The 21,198-nt window shown below is 41.9% G+C and overlaps 2 protein-coding genes across 15 annotated transcripts in view; one reads left to right on the top strand and one right to left on the bottom strand.

The window, feature by feature from the left end:
* LOC119657363 (T-complex protein 11-like protein 1) overlaps window positions 1-1,170 on the bottom strand; it is a 28,338-nt gene extending 27,168 nt beyond the window's left edge. For both annotated transcript variants that reach the window (XM_038064245.1, XM_038064244.1), the window contains exon 1: window positions 972-1,170. The gene's annotated coding sequence lies outside the window, so the exon portion shown is untranslated. The remainder of the gene's footprint in view (window positions 1-971) is intronic.
* Window positions 1,171-5,847: 4,677 nt separating this feature from the next.
* The window catches only part of LOC119656694 (MAP kinase-activating death domain protein), a 61,467-nt gene continuing 46,116 nt past the window's right edge, over window positions 5,848-21,198 (top strand). For all 13 annotated transcript variants that reach the window (XR_005250082.1, XM_038063180.1, XM_038063181.1 and 10 more), the window contains exons 1-3: window positions 5,848-6,150; window positions 20,469-20,640; window positions 20,708-20,882. Coding sequence is in view for 12 of the 13 variants with exons in the window: in XM_038063180.1 (XP_037919108.1) it covers window positions 20,521-20,640; window positions 20,708-20,882 (295 nt within the window). In the remaining variant the exon portion in view is untranslated. The remainder of the gene's footprint in view (window positions 6,151-20,468; window positions 20,641-20,707; window positions 20,883-21,198) is intronic.

Raw genomic sequence — 21,198 nt, forward strand, 5'->3', positions numbered from 1 at the left:
TTTGCGCCGAGGTCCACCAATTCGATATCCTCAAAAGCTGTCTGGCGTCCTGGCCTACGCCATCGCTCCATCTTAGGCAGGGTCTACCTCGTCTTCTTTTTCTACATAGATATTGCCCTTATAGATTTTCTGGGCTGGATCATCCATACGGATTTAGTGACTCGCCCACCGTAACCTATTGAGCCGGATTTTATCCACAACCGGACGGTCATGGTATCGCTCATGTCCATCCTCATGTAGCGGGCGAAAAATTCCCGAGGAATACATGAGGACTGGCAAGATCATAGTCTTGTACAGTAAGAGCTTTGACCCTATGGTGAGACGTTTCGAGCGGAACCGTTTTTGTAAGCTGAAATACTCTACACTTAACTTAGCACACCGCAGGAACATCCATGTTTGCATCGCTTTGAAAGCCAGGCAGAATGTTGGCTGATCTCTATAAGTTATTAATTCGAATATTGGGCAGCATAAAAGTTATTTAGTTAGTGTGGAATGTTGGATGTTTGTGTTAATACCCGGCTACCGGCTTTTAGGCAGTTCCTTAGAAAGTTGAGATATTACCATCGAACCCTTTTCAGGAATATTTTTTAGGCATAGACAAAAAATCGTCTTTGTCATAAAGCTCGTACCATCTTTGTGATAATTCTGCACCATAGCGAAATACACATGAGCTAAATAATAAATTTTCCAGTCCCTCGGCAGCAAAAATCTGCATAAATCATTTCAGTCCTCATCTTAGCAAAGCATTCTGGCATTGGAGCATCCTTAAATGGCAAAACCACATTTTAACGGTGATTTCAATTCCTACTTTGCTATTTCCACGCGAACAGGTTGTAACACCATCGCATATTCGTCATTTAAGCACAATTCAAAACAAAGACGCATTTTCTCAGCGGCATTGCCTTGGCTAACAAAAGAAAACACAACAAATGTTGCCAGCCACGGCTAAAGACCTCAATGCAACAACTTACCTGTCGGAATGACTCACGTACTGGTTTCTGGCTTGAGATGGCTTGGGGCTGACAATTTTGAAGATTGGAGGGTTCGCTATAAACTACAGAAAGGAATTGGCCGAAAATTTCAACGAGTAATTTTGTAAATACGCGTTTTGACTGACACTATCGATTTTTCGGTGCAAAATATCCGCGACAACCATTTCTGTCAACAAAAACATGAATTCGAAGCATGCCGCGCATGTGCAACATTTGTTCCGAAACAGCTGATGCATTACGTGATGTTTATGTTGCTGAATGGCGAAGATGAATGTTTTCTGATGTTGCGTCGTCTCAGATTCATGTTGTGGGGACATCGCTTGGGATAATGTACGGAACTATTGTTAATAGTTCAGATGAAATCATTCTTTGCATCTTTGATTAGTGAACTTTTTTTTTTGTCTTAGAGGAAATGTAATCGTTTCGGTGTCTAAAAGATAATTTTTTTGAAAACTTTTTCTTTCAACTTCACGATAGATATTCAAAACACAAAAAGAGTGAAATAGGAAAAAGAAAGATGAAATCCTGAAAAAAAGTAATTCTGCATCGATATTGCGTAAAGTTGAATTTTCACTCGCTGTTACGGGCGCAACAACTGTCGCCCCACACTGGGCGCCAACTCTATTACGATGAGAGTCCAGCGTTGTATCATTTTCACACCAACACGGTCACCAAGAGTATCAACTAACCAAAATCCCCTAACAAGTTTGCCAGTCGTGAACACCGATTGCGCTAGATAATACATGGGATCGGACGGCACGTGCTGGAGCTAACCCGAACGCTAAGAGTTCGGTGAGGTGTGGGCTGGGGATCTTGGTTCTCACATATTATCTTGTTGTCAGGACACAGAGATTTAATCACGTGGCTTGACTCAGGAGTCAACAAAACAAAACACACCCGGGGTAAATTATTCTAATAGAGACGCGAAGTTTTGAGGCGAAATTCCATCGAGGGTTTCAATCCCAAAGGAGATAAAATGCGTAATGGTCTGATAAGGGAGAGGAATAACTCACAAAAACCCTAACGCACGAAGCATGGACGGGGAAGGATCAACTCTGAGCCGATTCTCAGATCTACGCGACGAGTGGCCCCATCTTTCTTTCTTCTTCATGGGGGAGCAGATGATATGGTGACTCTGCGGCGGCCTACCCCAATCTAATCGTTCGCCCCCTCCCGCGGTAAACATTATGGGTGAACCCTAAATAAGTGGAAGGATTGACGCTTCCCGGGAGAGAGTTAGGGAGCAATAAAAAATCTAGGGTTCGGAACATTATAATAATTATTTCTTTTATATATACAAAGGTAAATAAAAAATTTTCTTTTCTAAAATTAGGACTTTCAAATCCCTCCAGACAATAAAAAAACTTTCTTAGACTAGAAATTTGTAGGTGCTTGGTTGAAATATGTCTAAATCTGCAATTTTTTTCCCTCTATATACTTTGATTTCCAAACCCTACACGGAAAACAACTTGTTACGAAGCCACAACAGGAGCCTCGGACTGGACGCATTACATAATGACGATCCCGGCAACGACAACGGAATAACGATTTGCGCATTTTCTCATGGAACGTGCGCCCCCTGTACAGAGATGAAGCTGATGAGCAGCTAGCCGATACCCTGTCCCAATATAGGGCTGATGTAACAGCGTTACAGGAGATGCGTTAGACAGGGATCGGTTTCCTGGAGAAGAGCCGCTACACCATATATTATAGTGGCCATCCAGTAAACCATGTGCTCGGAGTAGGTTTCTTAGTCAGCCAAAAAATGAAACCTGCTGTTATCGGCTTTGAAAACATAAGCGAATGGCTATGCACTCTGCGCTTGCGAGGCAAGTTTAGAAATATAAGCCTCATTAACGTTCACGCCCCTACAGAGGACACTGCAGAGTCGGAGAAGGATACCTCCTACCAGGCAGTAGAACGAACTCTCGAAGCCTCTCCCAGATATGATATTAAAGTCATACTTGGGGATTTTAGCAGCCAAGTAAGGAAGGAGCCCGTATTCAGACGATACGTTCGCTCCCATTGCTTACACCAAAATACAAATGATAACGGACTGTGGATTATTCAATTAGCAGCGTCACACGAAACGGTTGTTGGAAGTACCTGGTTTGCGCGGAAAGCGGTCCACAAACATACATGGGCCTCTCCAGATGGGACCACTTTCAACCAAATTGACCACGTGCTGATTGAACGCCGCTACCTCTCAGCTTTGATGAATGTCAGAACATATAGGGGGGCCAACATAGACTCGGATCACTATCTCGTTGGCATGGTGTTCCGAGTTCGAATAACAACAACGGAACCGAAGAATGTCGCATACCGAGTAATGTTGCATTCTCAAAGAACGCGGCCACGCGCGGAGACTTATCACGAAGTCCGTCGAGCGAAGAAGCGACTTCACAGACGGAAAAAGGAAGCCTGGGAGAACCAACAAGTCTGTGAACTAGAAAAGTACAGGGAGCAACCGCAACAGGCGCGCAAGTTTTACCAACAAATCAGCAGGATGAAGCCTTATACACCTCGATGTTCATCCTGCCGAGACAAAGAGGGAAATCTGATTTCCAACAGAATGGGTATATTGAAGCGATGGGTTCAGTATTTTGATGAACTGCTCAACAACCAAAATATCGGGGAGTTGAAGGTCCCGCTAACTGAAGGCGACAGACAAATCCTGCCACTACCAAGAATAAAAGAAACAGTCCATGCAATCCACTGGCTTAAAAACCATAACTCACCAGGAACCGATGGAATTACAGCCGAATTGGTTGAATATGAAGGTGACCAATTACACCAAGTGGTTCATCAACTGATGCTCAAGGCGTGGGACAACGAATCAATGCCTGACGACTGGCAACGAGGCATTATCTGTCTCATACATAAAAAGGGGGAAATCACGCAGTGCAGCAATTATAGAGATATCACGTTGTTGAGTATCATCTATAAGATATTCTCCGCTATCTTGCTAGGCCGGATAGCCTCATACGCCCAGAACATCATTGGCCCATACCAAAGAGGCTTCACTCCAGGCAAATCAGCAACAGATAAGATTTTCTCTCTGCGGCAAGTGATGGAAAAACTGTTGGAATATAGCCATCAGTTGTAACATCTTTTCATTGACTTTAAAGCTGACTATGACAGCATAGCAGGGTAAAATTGTACACGACTATGGGAGAATTCGGTATCCCGATGAAATTGATAAGACTGACTAGGTTGACCCTGAACAATGTGCGAGGCCAGATAAAAGCAACACGATCACTCTTGAGACCATTCAACATCAACAACAGTCTAAGAAGCGTCCTCTTTAACCAGGCCCTGGAGAAAGTGATTCGTGATGCTGAGGTAAATGCGAGAGACACCATCCTCTTCAAGTCCACCCAACTACTGGCCTATGCTGACGATATCGACATCATGTGAAGAGCGACCCGAGACGTATAAACTGCCTTCATCCAAATCGAGCAGGCGGCACGAGATCTTGGGCTGCACATCAATGAAGGTAAGACAAAGTATATGGTGGCAACGTCAGCACCAAAAACCAACCAACCAGTAACATCAAATCGCACTGGTCAAACGGGAAGAATAAAGATAGGAGGCTACAACTTTGAGACCGTTGATAATTTCTCCTATTTAGGGTCGAAAATCACAACCGATAACAACTACGATGATGAAATCAGCGCACGGTTGTTGGCAGCCCCCGGACCCCTTTCAGCTTACAAAATCTGTTCCGCTCGATGATGATCTTGCCAGTCCTCATGTATTCCTCGGAGACTTGGGTTCTTAGCAGGAAAAATTGTGAACTCTTGGCCGTGTTCGAGAGAAGAATCCTTCGAAGAATTTTTGGTTCCCTACATGAGAATGGACGATTCCGTAGTCTAGATAACGACGAAATCTATGAGCGACACCATGTGTTGTGTTGTGGATAAAATCCGGCTCAATACGTTACGGTGGGCGGGTCACTTAATCCGTATGGATGAGGATGATCCAGTCCGGAAGCCCGGAAAAGAAGACGAGGCAAACCCTGCTTGAGATGGAGCGATGGCGTAGGTCAGGACGCCAGACAGCTTTTAGGGATATCGAATTGGTGGACCTCGGCGCAAAACCAGGATGTCTGGAATTCTTTATTAAGGCAGGCCTAGACCGGATACTGGTGGTAAGAAAGCCGCAATTGGTCGCAAGTCTGAGTGGGTTAAGCAAATTACGGCACCCAATTCAAAGAAACGGAACCTAAAGTAGAAAATACGACTAGTTAAAAAGGGATGCTCAAAACTATATCAACTAAGCAAATTAATGTTCATAAGTTATTACTAGTCGCTACAAATATACATTTTACTTTTAGCATTACATAATTAGAAATAAACCACCACGAAGCTATACTTACATATCATGTGCTCCTTGTACAAACGAGTATAAAATGATTAAATGATAACTATTCTAATTGAGCTTCACCTGCACCGTCAAAGCGCACTTTGCATTATCAATTTACCTGACGGTTTCTATAGTTCACACCAGCCCCAATTGTTAGCGTTGATTTGATGAATGTACAAACATTATTTCATAGCCTACCACATTCAGCTTCACGTGTGAAATACCATGATCCACTCAACTTCCTCCACCATCCTTGAAGACAATGTTTATTGCCACCTCGAACCATCCCAGGTAAATCAAAAGGAAGAACTTTTCACAACAAATCCCCAAACAAGTATCACACGTTGCATTTTCCTCTTATCAGTTCCATCCCCAAAGTTCCTCATTTTTCTGAAGGTCCTACAGAGCACATGCGCTGAAAATTTTCCCAACTTCTACTACGATTTCTCCCAATGATAAGCAATTGGGGCTAGAAATCGTCGCCAGTTTTGAGGTGGATACGTCCGTGAAAAGTCGTAAAATGAAAGGCGTCCGCTAAACATAGTGAAAATTTTCCCTTTTGCAATATAACTGGGTCCAGTTTTCTTTTCTGCTTCTTATGTAAAGTGTGAGTGCCCTACGCGAAAAAAGTGATAAAAATTCACTAAATCGCGACTTTTTTAATAATGTGTGACGGAATTTGATAAGAACAATCGTTTAGTAATTAAATGTGATGTGTTTTTGCTATGGAAATAGTACTAATTGTGAGAAAATCGGAGAAACGTGTTACAGTAGGTGGTGTGAAAAAATGCTGGTAAGCGCCATCTTGAATGTTAAATGGAAAAAGTGATGAAATTCAGCAGAATCCTTTAGTGGTTCAGCTGGAAAACTCTATCAAATATTTAATAATGTTGTGAAGAACATCTCGGAAAATATTGTCTGGGCAGAGCCACAAAATCAATAGCATTTTTCAAATGACCTTGTTGCATGATAAGGCTTATCGATTTTTCCTCGAGGTCTTCTAGGCCTAGAGCACTGCGTAGTGGAAGTAAGGACAATGCATGGTCTTTGTTGGAAAAGAGTTCGAATAGCACCATCGAAGTGAGTATTATTACGCCGTTTTCTTGAGAAGAGGGAATTTCGGATAGAGGTATCCAAATTTCGTGGGTTTGGTTCCTTAACTAGGTTTCCAATTTGCTATTCACGCCTGTAAAAAAATCTCGTCGGCACGACTGGCTATTTCGATTAGTTTTGACTTCTTTACACTTTAATCCACATTGGGCTCAAGTTAATGAATAGAGTAGCTCCAAGTTTAAGGTCAATTCAATATACAGATATATATGTATCTAAAATGTATGAGGTAACGTTTTTTCTTTTATTAGTCGCAATAGAAAGCATATTTATCGTACATGATAGGTCGGGGGTGAAAGCTATTTTAATTTTCCCGAAAGTTGCAAAATTATATTTATGAATATTAAATATGAGCAATTATTTTCCGTTCCATCTTTGATACCTTATCTACCCAAATTCATCTTCTACATCTCAAATAAAATAATCTGCTTCGATTCCAATGTCTCTAACCCTCCTGGAGTGAGTAAATGGGAAATTATCATATGAAGGGGAAATTAGGTGAAATTTATAGAATAGGAGAAAGTAGAATCCTTGTAGCAGATAATAACGGGGTGAGGGAGGGAGTAGCAGAAGAGTAGTTGAAGGTTAGGAGCTGGTAGTCCTCTTAAGATAAAAATATCATACAATCTAGTCAAGGAGTGCAATCGTCAGGAGATGATAGGATGACCAATTAGTTATTTAAAGTCTTTCCTTTAAGATCAAATGACGCACGAAGTGTGAAATTTTAGACCATGATGTATCTCTAAATCGGGAATATCTAATACGTTAGGGACGGGATAGGCGTCGATTAGGCATCTAGTAGAAGATATGGGTTGTCATGATTCAAAGGAATCATTTATTATACAAATTCTATTGAGTTGGATTTCGGGTATAATTTCAAGGAATTAGTTAAAAACTAATTCGTATAAAATGAAATTGAACATTTGAACTCTTCAATAATAAATTGAGTGTTGAGCTCTGCTTTTATCTTCTTGTTTGGTTTACACACTATTTGGGGAAATATCCTGGAACCATAAGCCTATTCCATAAGCTCAAAATTAAAATGCGGGTATTCTCTTTTATCTCCATCTATGTCACTCATGCTGGTGATAGCACCTTATGAAATTCTAATCATCAATTTCGGCGACCGAAGGGCCTTTTTAATTAGGTATGTGCTAGGGAAGGGAAGAAAAGATACCACCGTGTCCAGAAACGTGGGTATTTCACAGCTGTCGAGTTCGTGCCATTAGAAGGCTTTCTCTTTGGACAAGAAAGTAAACTGAATAGTAATTAGTGGTTTGAAAAAATGTTAAAGGTCAAGTGTATAAACTATTTAAGGGGGGTCATCCCGTGTGAAGGCCGTTTTTTTTGCCTTTTTTTGAAAAATTATTTTGAAGGACTGGATAAAACGTGATTTTTTCATCATATGGTTATTGATATCTCTAGTATATGTGATAAATTTTCCAGCTTGATACCGTAGCTAGTTTTCGGAATACGTGTCAATATGCACCCATCTCCAAAAAAAGGTGTTTTCCTGCTGCCATGCTGGAGGGCGCTGTGTTCATCTGAGGAAAAAAAACTAAACGGCATTTTAATGTGGACAATATTCCACGGTCCGCAAACTAGGATAATTAGAAAATATTAAAAGGTAAATTTTTGGTGCGCTTTTAAACTTAATTTTTTGAATTTGGGTGTTTTTTCACGACTTTTTTTATGAATAAAAAAAACGACCCGTCCGATTGCAATTATCCTAGTTTGCGGACCGTAGAAATATGTATTAAAGAAATCGTGAAAATTTCAAAGAATTTGGTTGGATAGATTTTGAGCTATGATGGTAGCCGATTTCCAAGATGCAGTTTCGAAAAAAACGCATTTGAAAATTTAAATGTGATTATCAACAGGAAAATTTTAACTCACCATTAATCTGCTATACCTGGTCCATAGAGAGCACCCTCCGTTTCTTCAAAAAAGTCTTGTAAGGCCGATTGTTGCTCTTTGGTTTCAATTCTGGCTCTTTTAGCGAGGTCAGTTGATCGTCTTTCGGACCGCCAAATTTGCGCATCATTACGGCGGTCGACATAAACCTGATATATGTGACCAACTTGACATCCCATTGTCACTAGGATTTTGAGAATGCCATTGAATCTTTCATTGAAAATAATGACAGCCAGAAAAGTGGCTATTTCTACGACCTTTAGCCCCAGAATGAAGGTGATTTGGAGCGAAAGTATCAATGCATTTAACGGCTGATTGTTATTCTGGGTCTCTGCTCCTAAACATCTGTTCAAGAGATCATTTCGTGGCAAATCTTCGTAGATTGGTTTGACTGTTTGAACTTCTTCAGTCAAAGGTGCTTTCTCGTGGTGGAAACTATCCAGTTCTCCTTTAGCTTCCGCTTTGCGCCATTTGCACTAACTGTCCTCGCCTGCTGGACAATTTTGATGCTGAGGATTTTCGTCTGTAGAACATTTATGGAAGAAAGTAGGCCAAATTTCTTGCTGCATTCCTTCTATCGAATTTGCGTGTCGACGAATAGCTAGCCCAAAAAAAGTAGTGAGGTTGTTAATAACCTTATCAGTAAGTTTTCCAGCCCCTTTTCCACCAATGCCTTTGTGATTCTTCTTTGCATTTCTGAGCCGCGTTTCCATTCTTTTCTCGACATGTCCTACGCATTTCTTTTTTACTACCACATATATTTTATTATTTGCAGAAATTTGCAGAAATACCGGAGAAAACTCCAGCAAAATCCAATATACAATATACAAAACTTGTCGCAATTGGAACATCCATGTCATGCTTGCTAAAATTTTCTTTGTTGATGCGAAGTCCTTTTTCTTTTCTAATAAGTATCAATTCCCATGAAATACTCGTTTTTTAGTGTGAGCATGACGTTGAACGTTAAAGCGATCTCCCTTCGTACGATACATTTAAACAATTCACTGAACACACAAACAGCACATACTTACACCAAAATATAACTGAGTATAGCTTGAAAGCCTTTCAGTGCTCACTCTAGATTGGATTATCCTTTTTATTCCAAACAGCAAATAAGTTTAGACAATTGATTGGTTTTCCATCTTTTTATATTTATACCTGTGTTCGAATTTATAAGACTCAGGTAAAAAACTAACAGGTAAAAAAGATTCGATGCTCTTTCTGATCGAGTACTCTAGCCGCGGCTACAAACTCCTTACCTGTTTAACACTGAACACTGTTTCTGAACGACTCGGAATATCGGAAAATCCCTTTGCCCACATATTCTCCACTATATATAGATACAATTCATGCAAAAAAAAAAATCGATTTCTCCAACACACGGGATGACCCCCTTAAGTTCGATAAGCTGGATTGATACCTATGAGAAAGGTGTCATCTTAATGATATGCAAATTGATATTGGATATGATATTTTGGTTACAATAATTTAAAACAAAAGATAGATCTCCAAATTGCTGAATAACATACTTCTTCGAACATCTATGATTTGAGTTGAAAAGCTCGTAGGCTAACATAGAAAACCATTTCTTTAATAAAATTTGATTTTATTTTTCAATATAGTCGGTTGCCTTGTTACCTTTGAGGGTGATATAATGATTATGGCGGTCATACAATTTTTCGATATCATTTTTATAGTCGGATTTCACTTTAGCCTCAAAATAGGCCTCAGTTTTTGCGGCTACCTCTTCATCGGCGCTAAATTTCTTTCCAGCGTGCATTTCCTTCAAGTCTGTGAGTAGAAAAAAGTCGCTGGGGGCCAGATCTGGAGAATACGGTGGATGCGGAACTAATTATAACCCCAATTCATACAATTTTACCATGGTTTTCCTTGGTTTGTGATACAGTGCATTGCCTTCGTGAAACAACCCTTTCTTTTTCTTCAAATGGGGCCATTTTTCCACGAGTTCATCCTTCAATCATCCTTCATTCATCTAATAACGCTATGTAACAGTAGTTGTTGATGGTTTTTCTCTTCTTAAGATAGTCGATGAATATTATATCATGCGCACGTTCCAAACTACTGATGAAATAGCTTTGCCAGCCGACTGTTGCGTGCTTTCACGGTTTGGAGTCGGATGACCGTCTTTTTGATTCTAGTGTGAAATAATGTGGCCATGTTTCGTTCACTGTCACATATCGACACATAAATTCGGGTTTTTATGGAGGAAAAGTTTCAAACACTACTCATAATAATCAACCCGCTGTTATTTTTGGTCGTTTGTGAGTTCGCTCGGTACCCACTTTGAACAGAGCTTTTGCATATCTAAACATTCCTGCACGAAATGTTCAACACGTTCCTTCGATATGTTTAGAGTTTCAGCTATCCCGATTAACTTTACTTTTATTATTATTGTTATTTTGTAGACTTTTTTGATGTTTTCGTCAGTAATAGCCTCCTTGGGGCGTTTACTGCGTGCATTGTCGTCGGTGTTCATGTCGCCTCGTTTAAACTTAGCAAACCACTTCTCAGTCTTTGATTTGCCTGGTGTAAACTCCAAATAATGTATATCAAGCCAAGTTTTGACTTCAACAGTATTTTTCACCAAAACCAATGCTCTTCAAACTAATAAAAGTTGATTCACTTAAAATGCTTATCCCACAAACTAATAGTCCAACAGCTATCAAATTTAGTACAAATGTCATTTGAGGTTATGGTTAACTAAAAATCATATGGATTTAATACTAGTATCGCCATCTGCGTGTTGGCCTACAAACTTTTCAGCCTAACTGGTATATTCCACCAATTAAGGCTTACTGATTGGGTAGGTGTATAAAAACGACTTGGGCATTAGACGATAGCGATTTTTGTGTCTAGAAGAAGTGCACTTGAGGTCGTTGTCCTGTTGGAAATAAACGGTTGTTGTATGTCTAAGGTGATGTAATAAACCAAGGCATAACACATTAAAGTATGCTTCTTTTTATATACTTCCTTTTCTAGTCAATAACTGATTTCCCCACCATGGTTGACGATTGCATGCATGTCATGAATTTTAAGCCCCGTATTGGCTTACATACAGGCATGTTAGACCACAGAACTAAATACCAAAAATCTAATGCCGGATCCACATGTGACGCACCTACCGTAAGCTCCAAACCTCTACAAAAGTTTGTCGGACCAAATATCGCCATCCACCCATTTGCAAGTGCGTTAGTGTTTTCTAAGCAGGCAAGCAAACTCCTTTTGATTTGTTCAAAAGACCGAGTCGAGACTGACAACACAACGACGAACCCGGTAACAATAACGTAATAAAGGTTTTGTGCATTTTCTCATGGAACGTGGAATATGGAAGATGCGTTGAACAGGGACCGGTTTCCTGAAAAAGAGCCACTACACCATATATTATAGTATTATAGTGGCCATAAACCATGTGCTCGGAATAGGTTTCTTACTCAGCCAAAAAATGAAACCTGTTGTTACCGGCTTTGAAAACATAAGCAAATGGCTATGCACTCTGCACTTGCGAGGCAAATTCAGAAATATAAGCGTCATTAACGTTCACGCCCCTACAAAGGAGACTGCAGAGTCGGAGAAGGGTACCTTCAGTAGAGTGAACTTTTGAAGCCCAGATACGTGCGCCTCTCCAGACGGGACCACTTTCAACTAAATTGACCACGTGTTGATCGAACACCGCCATCTCCCAGCCTTGATGAATGTCAGAACATATAAGGGAGTCAATATAGACTCGGATCACTATCTTGTTAGCATGGTGCTCCGACTGAATAGGTTGCGGTGGGCGGGTCACTTAATCCGTATGGACGACGATGATCCAGCTCGGATCATAAGGGCAATATCTACGGTAGAAAAAGAAGACGAGGCAGACCCTGACTGAGATGGAACGATGGCGTAGGCCACGATGCTAGACATCTAGGGATATCGAATTGGTGGACCTCGGCGCAAAACCGGGGTGTCTGGAGTTCCTTATTAAGGCAGGCCTAGATCGGAAACCGGTTGCTGCTGATGTTGTTGATGATGATGAAAAGACCGGAACTCGATCGGATTGGCGGCAAGCGCTTGCAAACCTACACAAGCCATGCTAAACACTCTGTGCGCAATTTGAGATGGGATGTTGCGGTTTAGCAAACATGTAGATCCGGTATAAGATTTTTATAGCAACTTTCTCGCATACGCAGGCTGTTTTCTCAGTTATTTTCGGAGATAAATGGGTTTCTTTTGCCCACAATACTCAAAGTGTGATATAAGAGCGAACCTGTCTACTCATGCTCGTCGCGACATCTTCTTCCAATGTCGTGGTGCTTCTGAACGAACTTTTCTGTGAATTGTGAGTGATGTCGCGTGGTTTTTAAACTGAAAGCTTTCGCAGAGGAGGGTGCCATTTTATCTCGAACTTAGTGGGTTATTTTATATTTTCTATGATGTGGTGGATTGCATTCACCGTAACCTCTCCTATTTTTTTTGCGATATTACCGAAATGTTGACCCATCGTATTTCACTAACGTGACATCATCAATTCAAATTTTCGGTCACTTTGCATTCAGCAAGATGTGATGTTGCCAAATATTAATTTCGTTTCGATTTTTGTTGAAAAATAACTGTTTAGGTAGCTAGTTAGTGGCCATGGTATTGGTGGTATTAGTGGCCGTTTTGAGGAGCCCATATACTCCTAAGATCGTGACTGCTGTTATGAGAGCAAGGAGGCAGAACCCAGCTGGCTCAGATCTTCAGAGCCAGCTCCTAGCATTCACCGAAAAAAGCAATTCTCCCATAGCAGGTTTCGTTATAAGCGGGCCAAATCCTCCTTGACTTGGCACAGCTGGTAAGCCTTCGCCATCTAAGGCCCGTGGCTGCTAAGCAGAGCAGAGCCCCTCCTGGCCAATCCGTCAGCTCGCTCATTCTCCTCTATGTTCCTATGCCTGGGAACCCAGAGGATGTTGGCCTTGAGCGTGCCGCCCAGATGGTTGAGCGCATTTCTGCACTACCCCACCAGCCTGGAGGATGTCGTCGCTGAGTACAAGGCCCTGATGGCCGCCTGGCTGTCGTTTAGAACGGCTACATTACGCTTGGGGCTCGAATCGAATCGTCAGTATTTCCGCTTGGAATACATTGATGAAACCTTGGACACCGTACGACTCGTATACACTGTGTGTATGCACCCGCACCGACTCTACAGACAATTGGTGAAGAATACTGTGTCATAACCTTGCAACACGCCGCCGGTTTTCCATTTTGTCCTGGTTGGAAAGTCCACAGCAAAGTTTCTTGTAAAGCTCAGCTTACGTGTGGCATAGCCCGTGGGGAAGGCTCAGATTTCCAGAGGTACTTCATCTAGGATGTTACTATAACCGTAGGGCTTCGCCATTCAGCATCCGGATTCATGTGGTCTCACGCACTGCACGATAGAACGCATTTAATGTGGAGATTTAGGGGAAGTGCAGGAGTACATTGAAAGCATCTGCCGGGCAGGACTGCTGAGCCCCAGTAGCACCTGCACAAGTGATTTTTCGAATCCTATTAAGCTTCGTTTAACTGTGCTTTTTGCCCAGAGCCTGTCGCCATACAATAAAGCCGTACGTTAGGGTGGGACGCACCACATCTGTGTACATCCAGAGAACCATCCTCGACCGTAGACCCCATTTCTTTGCAAACGTTCTCTTGCAGGCATAGGCGGCTGTACATACCTTCTTAACCTTCTTCAACTCTAATTTAGCTCCGGATTGCATATATTATATATTTTACATTACAAAGAACCAATATTGGTTCATTCATTGCCGCGGTTGGTGGAATTCGGGAAGCCTTGTCTTGGTGGTAATTTCAAAACGAAGTTTTGGTTTTGAGTTTTATTTAAATTATTTTTTTTTTAAAAAAAGAAGAATAAAAGCAATTTCATGCACGCTTCTTTTGGACTCAACTAGAAGAGCATTCTCGAGACCCTAACAATGAAAGAAACCTAAAATAGAGAATGAATTTCAAGTTCGCTTCACCTGTAATCCTCTCTTGAAAAGCCTTCTATATTACCTGTTCACTCCTTTGTGGAGTATAGGGGACACGTAGTCTCTTGTTGCCTCTATCTTGAATGAGTATTATTATCTGCTTATTTTTGGGACTTAGATCCTTATAACTTAAATTAGCTTTAAAATGTATAAATTCCGTTTGAAGTCAACCACTCACTTCCAATAAATCTAGGGAGCTTTGATTATTCTCCTTTTCGTTATTTTAATTTCCTTTTTGCCTATTTTAAGCTCTCCTCATAAGAAGGTCTATGCATAATTCATAGACGGTACCTTTCAATTACGTAGACCATAGACGATACACTTACCAGACACTTTTATAAAAAGGCCGTTGAGATTCTTGATATAATATTCATGGCGAACGATTTGGTTGTGCGTAGGTGTAAGATAAGCACGTTTGGTATTTTTTGTGCCCTTGAAAATGGTTATTGTTTCGCAAGAGAGTGCTTAATTGTTAAGTATGCATGAAAGATTATTGAGGAGTTTTGATTGTGCGGGCGTACGATAATACACATAAAAAGAGTATCAATGTGGTTAAGCTTATTGTCCTGGCTATTTCTATAAATACGAGGTTCGTGTAGTTTGGGGAAAATGGCCCCTTAGGCATAGGAAGGCATTTTTTCAAAACGTTTGCTAGACATGCTGGTGCTTATGTAAGGTGTACTTAAGAGGAGTATTTCCATTTTCATGAAGGAAAGAACAAAATTTTATATGATATAATGGGCTGTGGGGGAATTCAAGAGGAAAATCAACCACATTATACACATATATAAGTGTGGACTTTAAGCAAGGAAAAATAGCCAGGGAACCGATTTTGTCTGTCGCGCCATTGATGAAAAAAAACAAGGTAGAAATGAAAGGACATATGAAAGTAAATTATAGTTATAAATTTTGGAACATCAGTAGTACCTCTCCTAGAGCCTCCTCACCCTGCCGTCCCTCCAACCACTCCTTGATGGTAGGGATGAGCCTGTGTGTCCATCGGCCCGAGAGTTCCCAACGCTGTTGCCATCTATTTAGATATCTCTCCTTTTCGGCGTACTTCGTCTGCGATAAAGGAGAGATAGACTTCACTTTGTATATTCGTCATCTCATTTGCCAAGTTGTCAATGGGCATTATTCCAGAGATGACACAGTTCTGAATGCCGAGCACCCCCTTAGGTTCTTCTCTATACTGAACTCAGTTTGTTAGCGTTAACTGTAACCTGCAATGCATTTCCCCTACCCCAGCTGTAAGCAACTTGGAAGCATACCCTGATCCTCCCACATTCGGCATAATCCTTGCCAGGGCCACACTTGCAGTGGATGCTTTGTCATAAGTAGTCTAAGCATTTGATGGCAGGCGTAGAAGTGATGATATAATTCCCAATTTGAATACGGGAAAAATTTCTTTTCCGGCGCTTGGTGATGAGGACCGCTCCTGTTTTTTCCTCCGCAAGTATTAAACCAAAACTCTCTAACCAACCCTTAACAGCACTGATCGCTTCACATGAGTATAACTCAGCATCTTCGAAGTGCTTTGCGACCACAACCAGCGCTATATCGTCGGCGTAACCCACCACTGTGACTTCCTCCGGAAGGGTGAGATTAGGTACATCGTTGTGCATGATTTTTCACAGCAGCGGGCTCAGTACGGAGCTCTGTGGAACACCCGCAGAGACAACGTACTCCTGGGGTCCGTCATCAGTGTCAGCATCTGTTCTTGTAAATAGCTGTTGCCAATAGCTGCAAGATAAGTGGGAATACCAATCTTAGCTAGAGATTCTCGTATTAGGGTCCGATTGACGGAATTGAATGCATTTCTCTCATCCAGGGTCACCACCACGCAATATTTGCTAGTATTACCTTATCCGTGGATTGCATCTTCAGCCATGCCAGTAACCATTTTGATGGCATCAATAGTTGATCTGGTTTTACGGAACCCATACTGTCGATCTGAGAGGTCTCCCTGGCTCTCAACAACCGGGAGTAATCTTTTATAGATATATATATAGCATTTTTTCCACAGTGTTCAAAAGACAAATAGGTCTGTAGGACGTTGGCTCAGCTGGAGGCTTACTGGCTTTAGGGAGTAGCGTTAACTTCTGTCACTTCCATGATGCAGTAAATATTCCCTGGGACATGCACGTTTCGAACAACTCAGCGAACATGTCTGGTCTACATTTCGCTGGAAGCTGCCTGGGTCCTCCTCTTGCTTGGGAAATAACCCCTGGATGATTTTTAACAAGAGTGAAGGGCATGTGAACTGCGGAGATGATCGCCCTCTGAATCGCCCCATCACGATTCTATAGGCGCTCCTCCACGGGTTTACGTCCGCTTCCGAACAGAGCTCCTTAAAGCATTCCTTCTTGCTCTGTTGGATCGTGAGCTTGAGGGTTTTGCGGGCTTCCTTATGGGCGCGCTCTTTTTGCCCTTGGTCGATTTTACCTACCGCCCTCTGAACCGCTCTTCTGGGTCGGTGACAGGCTGATCGAAGGCGGGCTAGTTCAGTATTCCACCTGTAGTTTGGTCCTTTACTGGGAAATGAGCACCTCTTTGGCTTAGACAAGTCACACGCTTTGGCGACGCATTGGGCCACATGGACGGCTCTTTCCGTAGAGGCGCCTGCTTTATTAGGTTGGTCTAACCACACCTCTATGAAGGCCTGCTCATCCAGAGCTTTAGCAGACTAGCCTGACATATTTCTCGGTTTCGGGCAAGATGGTCTTCTGCCCGGTGACTCCCAAAGAAGATTTCCTATTGATCGCTGTGTGTGTAGTCCTTGCTGACACACAAGAACATACCACGTGCCAGCGCAGGGCTAATAAAAGTTAGATCTACGATTGAAGCAGACCCCCCTTTCTGAAAGGTGTTTACGTAACCTTCGTTGGTCAAAATTATATTCAACTGTGCGAAAGCGTTTAATAGACTGCGACCCCTTGCATTTATCTCTCTGCTACCCCACTTACGGGCCCAAGCACTTACGGGCCCAAGCATTGAAGTCACCAGCAATCACCCTTGGACTACAACCCCTTTACTCGAGAACAATACTGTTAAGCATTTCCACGATTTTGGACATTGTTACATTTGGTGGGGCGTAACAGCTGTATAGCATATACCCTGTTTATTTTCGCCCACAGAAAGCCGCTGTATGACTTGTAGACCGCATGCCCATATCGCCGCTCCACCAGTCGAATTTGTAACCCCACCGTGGCGGTTTCTATAGGGTTCGCTAATGATGGCAATTTCCACTTCGGACTCGTAAGTGGTCTGCTCGAGTAAATCTTGAGGAACCCTGCAATGATTGAGGTTTACTGGAATCAACTTCATTTTTTCATCGATTGGACCGATCAATGCCGCTGATGCATGCCTTCTGAAATGGCCAAACGCGAGGCACTTGGAGCACCTCTTTAGAGAAATCTGCCCTTTCAGACAGCAAACAACCCATCCGATTCGAATCTTCCCGGCCGCCAATATTTTCTGCGCTGCGTCCACTGGTAATCGCAATGTGGCCGTTGAGTATTGCCATAGGCTTTCCGCAAACTCACAATAGACTTCTCGGCAAGGTCCTACAACTTGAACTGTTGCATTAAGGCAGTGCAAATTTCTCCTTTGGATGTCATTTCTGGGTCCGTACGGTGACATTCTCCCCAAGTGAGTTCTTAACCTGAGTTTGGAAGGGTGGTTTTTTTCAGTTCAAACATCTGGGTCCTTCGAATCTTGTTGACAAAACTTTAGGTCGGGATCAGCTTTGACTTTTTCCAGTATCTTCGTGTAGGATAAACTTCCATTGCTGGAGATCACAATTGTTTCTGGGTGAATTCGCATCTTTGCCCTTTTCTTCGTCTTTTTATTAATTACCTTGGTCCATCCATCGTTTTCATTCCCCTTGGATTTTGCCGATTCAATTGCCGGAGCTAGCACTTGAGGGACTTGCTTTCTCTCTTCGGTGCTTTTAGTTCCGTTTTTTTGGAACTATTTGTATGGCCTTTTCCCTCTTAGGCGCCTGCTGATTTCCCAGAGGATCCACATCTTTTTCCTGCACTCTCTTGTCTGGTGGCAGGTTGATTGCAATACGATTAGGCGTCACTTGGGTCGCCCAGCTGGGGCAACAGATTTCGACTTGCCCATAGAATTTCGTTCCTCCTGTCGCGATTTGTTGTAGAGCACTTTAATGGCTCTGACCATATTTTTTATGGGTTTGTGTACGTTGTGCTCGTCATTGATGAACTCAGACAGCTCAACTATTTTTGCACCAAGCTGTGTGAAGGGTAATTCTTCTGCTTCATGGGTCTGCTCTCCATGAGTCCAAACCGGATTACTACCTTCAAATAGTCCTTCACATTTGGCATTCATTGACCTTCCCTCCATTTTATCTTTTTCGATGTTTGGCGTTGGCAGAGATCTCAAAGTTGATGAACTTCTCATGCTGCTCCTCTTGAATGTGTGCGGTCGGTGTTGTTGCTGTTTTCGTCGTTCAGCGATCTGCTTTCAATGCATCCTACTTCAATTTTGTTACTGGTATTTTTGGTGGAAAGGTGGGAACTGTGAATGCTCACATACACAGCGAGTTACATTCTTTTACGTCGAATTTAAGGAGGGTCCCCGTACGTGCAAAAGGGGGAAGTCAATTTTTTTCACCAAATATAGCCATGTGGGGTATCAAATGAAAGGTCTCGATTAGTACTTTCTAAAGCCCGTCCTAGTTGCAAAGGTGGGGAATGCGGGGGGCCGAAAATTATGATTTCTTTAATGGACTCTAGTTTGTTCTCAGAAACTATTTAACCGAAGAATCTGAAAAAAATTAAGAGGATGCCATTAGGCGTCTAGGCTCCGAAATAGCTTTCATACTGATATCTATTCAAATGAAATTAATAATAGTATATTACTATACTTTTTAGTAATTAGCTGCAGAAAGTGTTGTACCTATTGGCACGAAATTTGGCAGAAAGGTTGAAACTGTGAACTCCCATGCATGCGGAGAATTACATTGTTCGATGTTGAACTTAAGGTAGTTCCCATGCACGTAAAATAAGGTGCAAATTGTTTTGCAATAACATAGGTTTTAATATGAAGTATCATACTGGGAAGTTTGGTGGAAATCCTGCTATTACTAACAAAGTTATAATAGGTGAAATTTGCCTCTTTCGCGTAAAATTACTGCTCTCTAAGAGATAAAATGTCAGTATCACATTGAATTGAATATCGGGTACATTCAATGTGGATTCGCTAGGAGTATATAAATGGAACCATCTTGCTGCTAAATACTGTTAGACAAAGGATCAACAAAACCCTTCATTTTTGAAGCACCGAGCTTCCGGTTTCGTTTATCCTAAATATGGTTGCTGATAATCCATAAATGCTTTTTTTAGGGGATTGATGAGTCCTAAGTCCGCATCCATTAAATATCGGGCCGGACCAAATCGAGAGCAACTTGCTCCCACTCTTTATGGTCCACGGACTCCTCTTTTTAAGTTAACACCCAAAGTTCAAAAATGAAAAGAGGGACGAAGACGGCTACGGTTTCGTACTAGGACAGAGGCAACCCATCACATACTGCCTCACCTCTGTCCTGGGAGCAGCGTGGCCGAAGCGGCTCGCAGGTGTTATACGCTCCCTTTTATAATTCGTAAAACAGAACAATGGTACGAATCATATTCAGCCTAAATCCGCCTATAGTTCGGACCAAAGCTTGGCCGGAGCTAGACGATTTTTTTTACAGATTGAGGAGTCTTAAGTCCGCATTCATTTAATGTCGGACCGGACCAAATGGAGAACAACTTGGTCCCACTCTTTATGGTCCACAGACTCCTCTTTTGAGTTAACACTCAACACACTCAGTTCAAAAGTGAAAAGAGGGACGAAGCCGGCTACGGTTTCCAGGGTAAAGGTGAGGCAGCGTCTGATGAGTTGCCTCTGCTCTGGTACGAAACCGTAGCCGTCTTTGTGTCTCTTTCCATAAATGCTTCCCAGGCGCCAACTACGCCCACGTGGCCTCGCTGCCGGTTGGCCAAAATTTGTCACAAATTTGTCCTCCTCCTCAATTATCTTTGTAAAACAGTCTTTTTTCCTTTTTCAGACGATCGTTCATTCAGTAGGATCTATCCATATCATCTAAACTAAGAACAATCATGGCTGAACAACAAAGACAGTCACTGTGCCCTCGTCTTATCGACTATTTGGCGATAGTTGGAGCACGAACGAGTCCCGTGCAACGCGGAGCTAGTGGAAATGTTAACCATCCTGTTCAAGTAAAATCCTTATTCCAAAGATATTTATATACAAAAGTACACAAATACACAACTTTTTAAAAATTAGGTCCCGGAGTTACTTCGCCGATATCCACCTTCAGATCATAAGGACTTTCCCTTACCTTTGGATATGGCATACTTTTGTCAACCAGAAGGATGCATCAGCGTGGGGCCTCGTCGAACAGGCTCAGCAGTTCGTGATGCAACTTCATTTGTCTTTGCTCTAACTGATAAGGATTCGGGTAAGTTTGCATGAGTTTTGTTATGTGATTTTGGTATTTATATTCAGGGAAATATAATAGGTTGATGCGGTTTAGTCAGAAAATATAATAGTAAACAATTGTATGTGATATAAGACAAATCTAAAAATAAGCCTTCAAATAGGGTTGTGAAATACCTTTACTTTCCTTTCGTAGCCGCAAGAATAGTGCAACACGTAACACGAAGTTAGATTTAATGGGTTGTTTTGTCCACCCCCAATACTATGTTGGGTTACGTTATAATTTTGGCTTTATGTTCATAGTGTAAATAATATTCATGGTATTATATGGTATTTGA

Source organism: Hermetia illucens, chromosome 5 (genome assembly GCF_905115235.1).
Source record: "Hermetia illucens chromosome 5, iHerIll2.2.curated.20191125, whole genome shotgun sequence".
NCBI classification, from domain to species: Eukaryota; Metazoa; Arthropoda; class Insecta; order Diptera; family Stratiomyidae; genus Hermetia; species Hermetia illucens.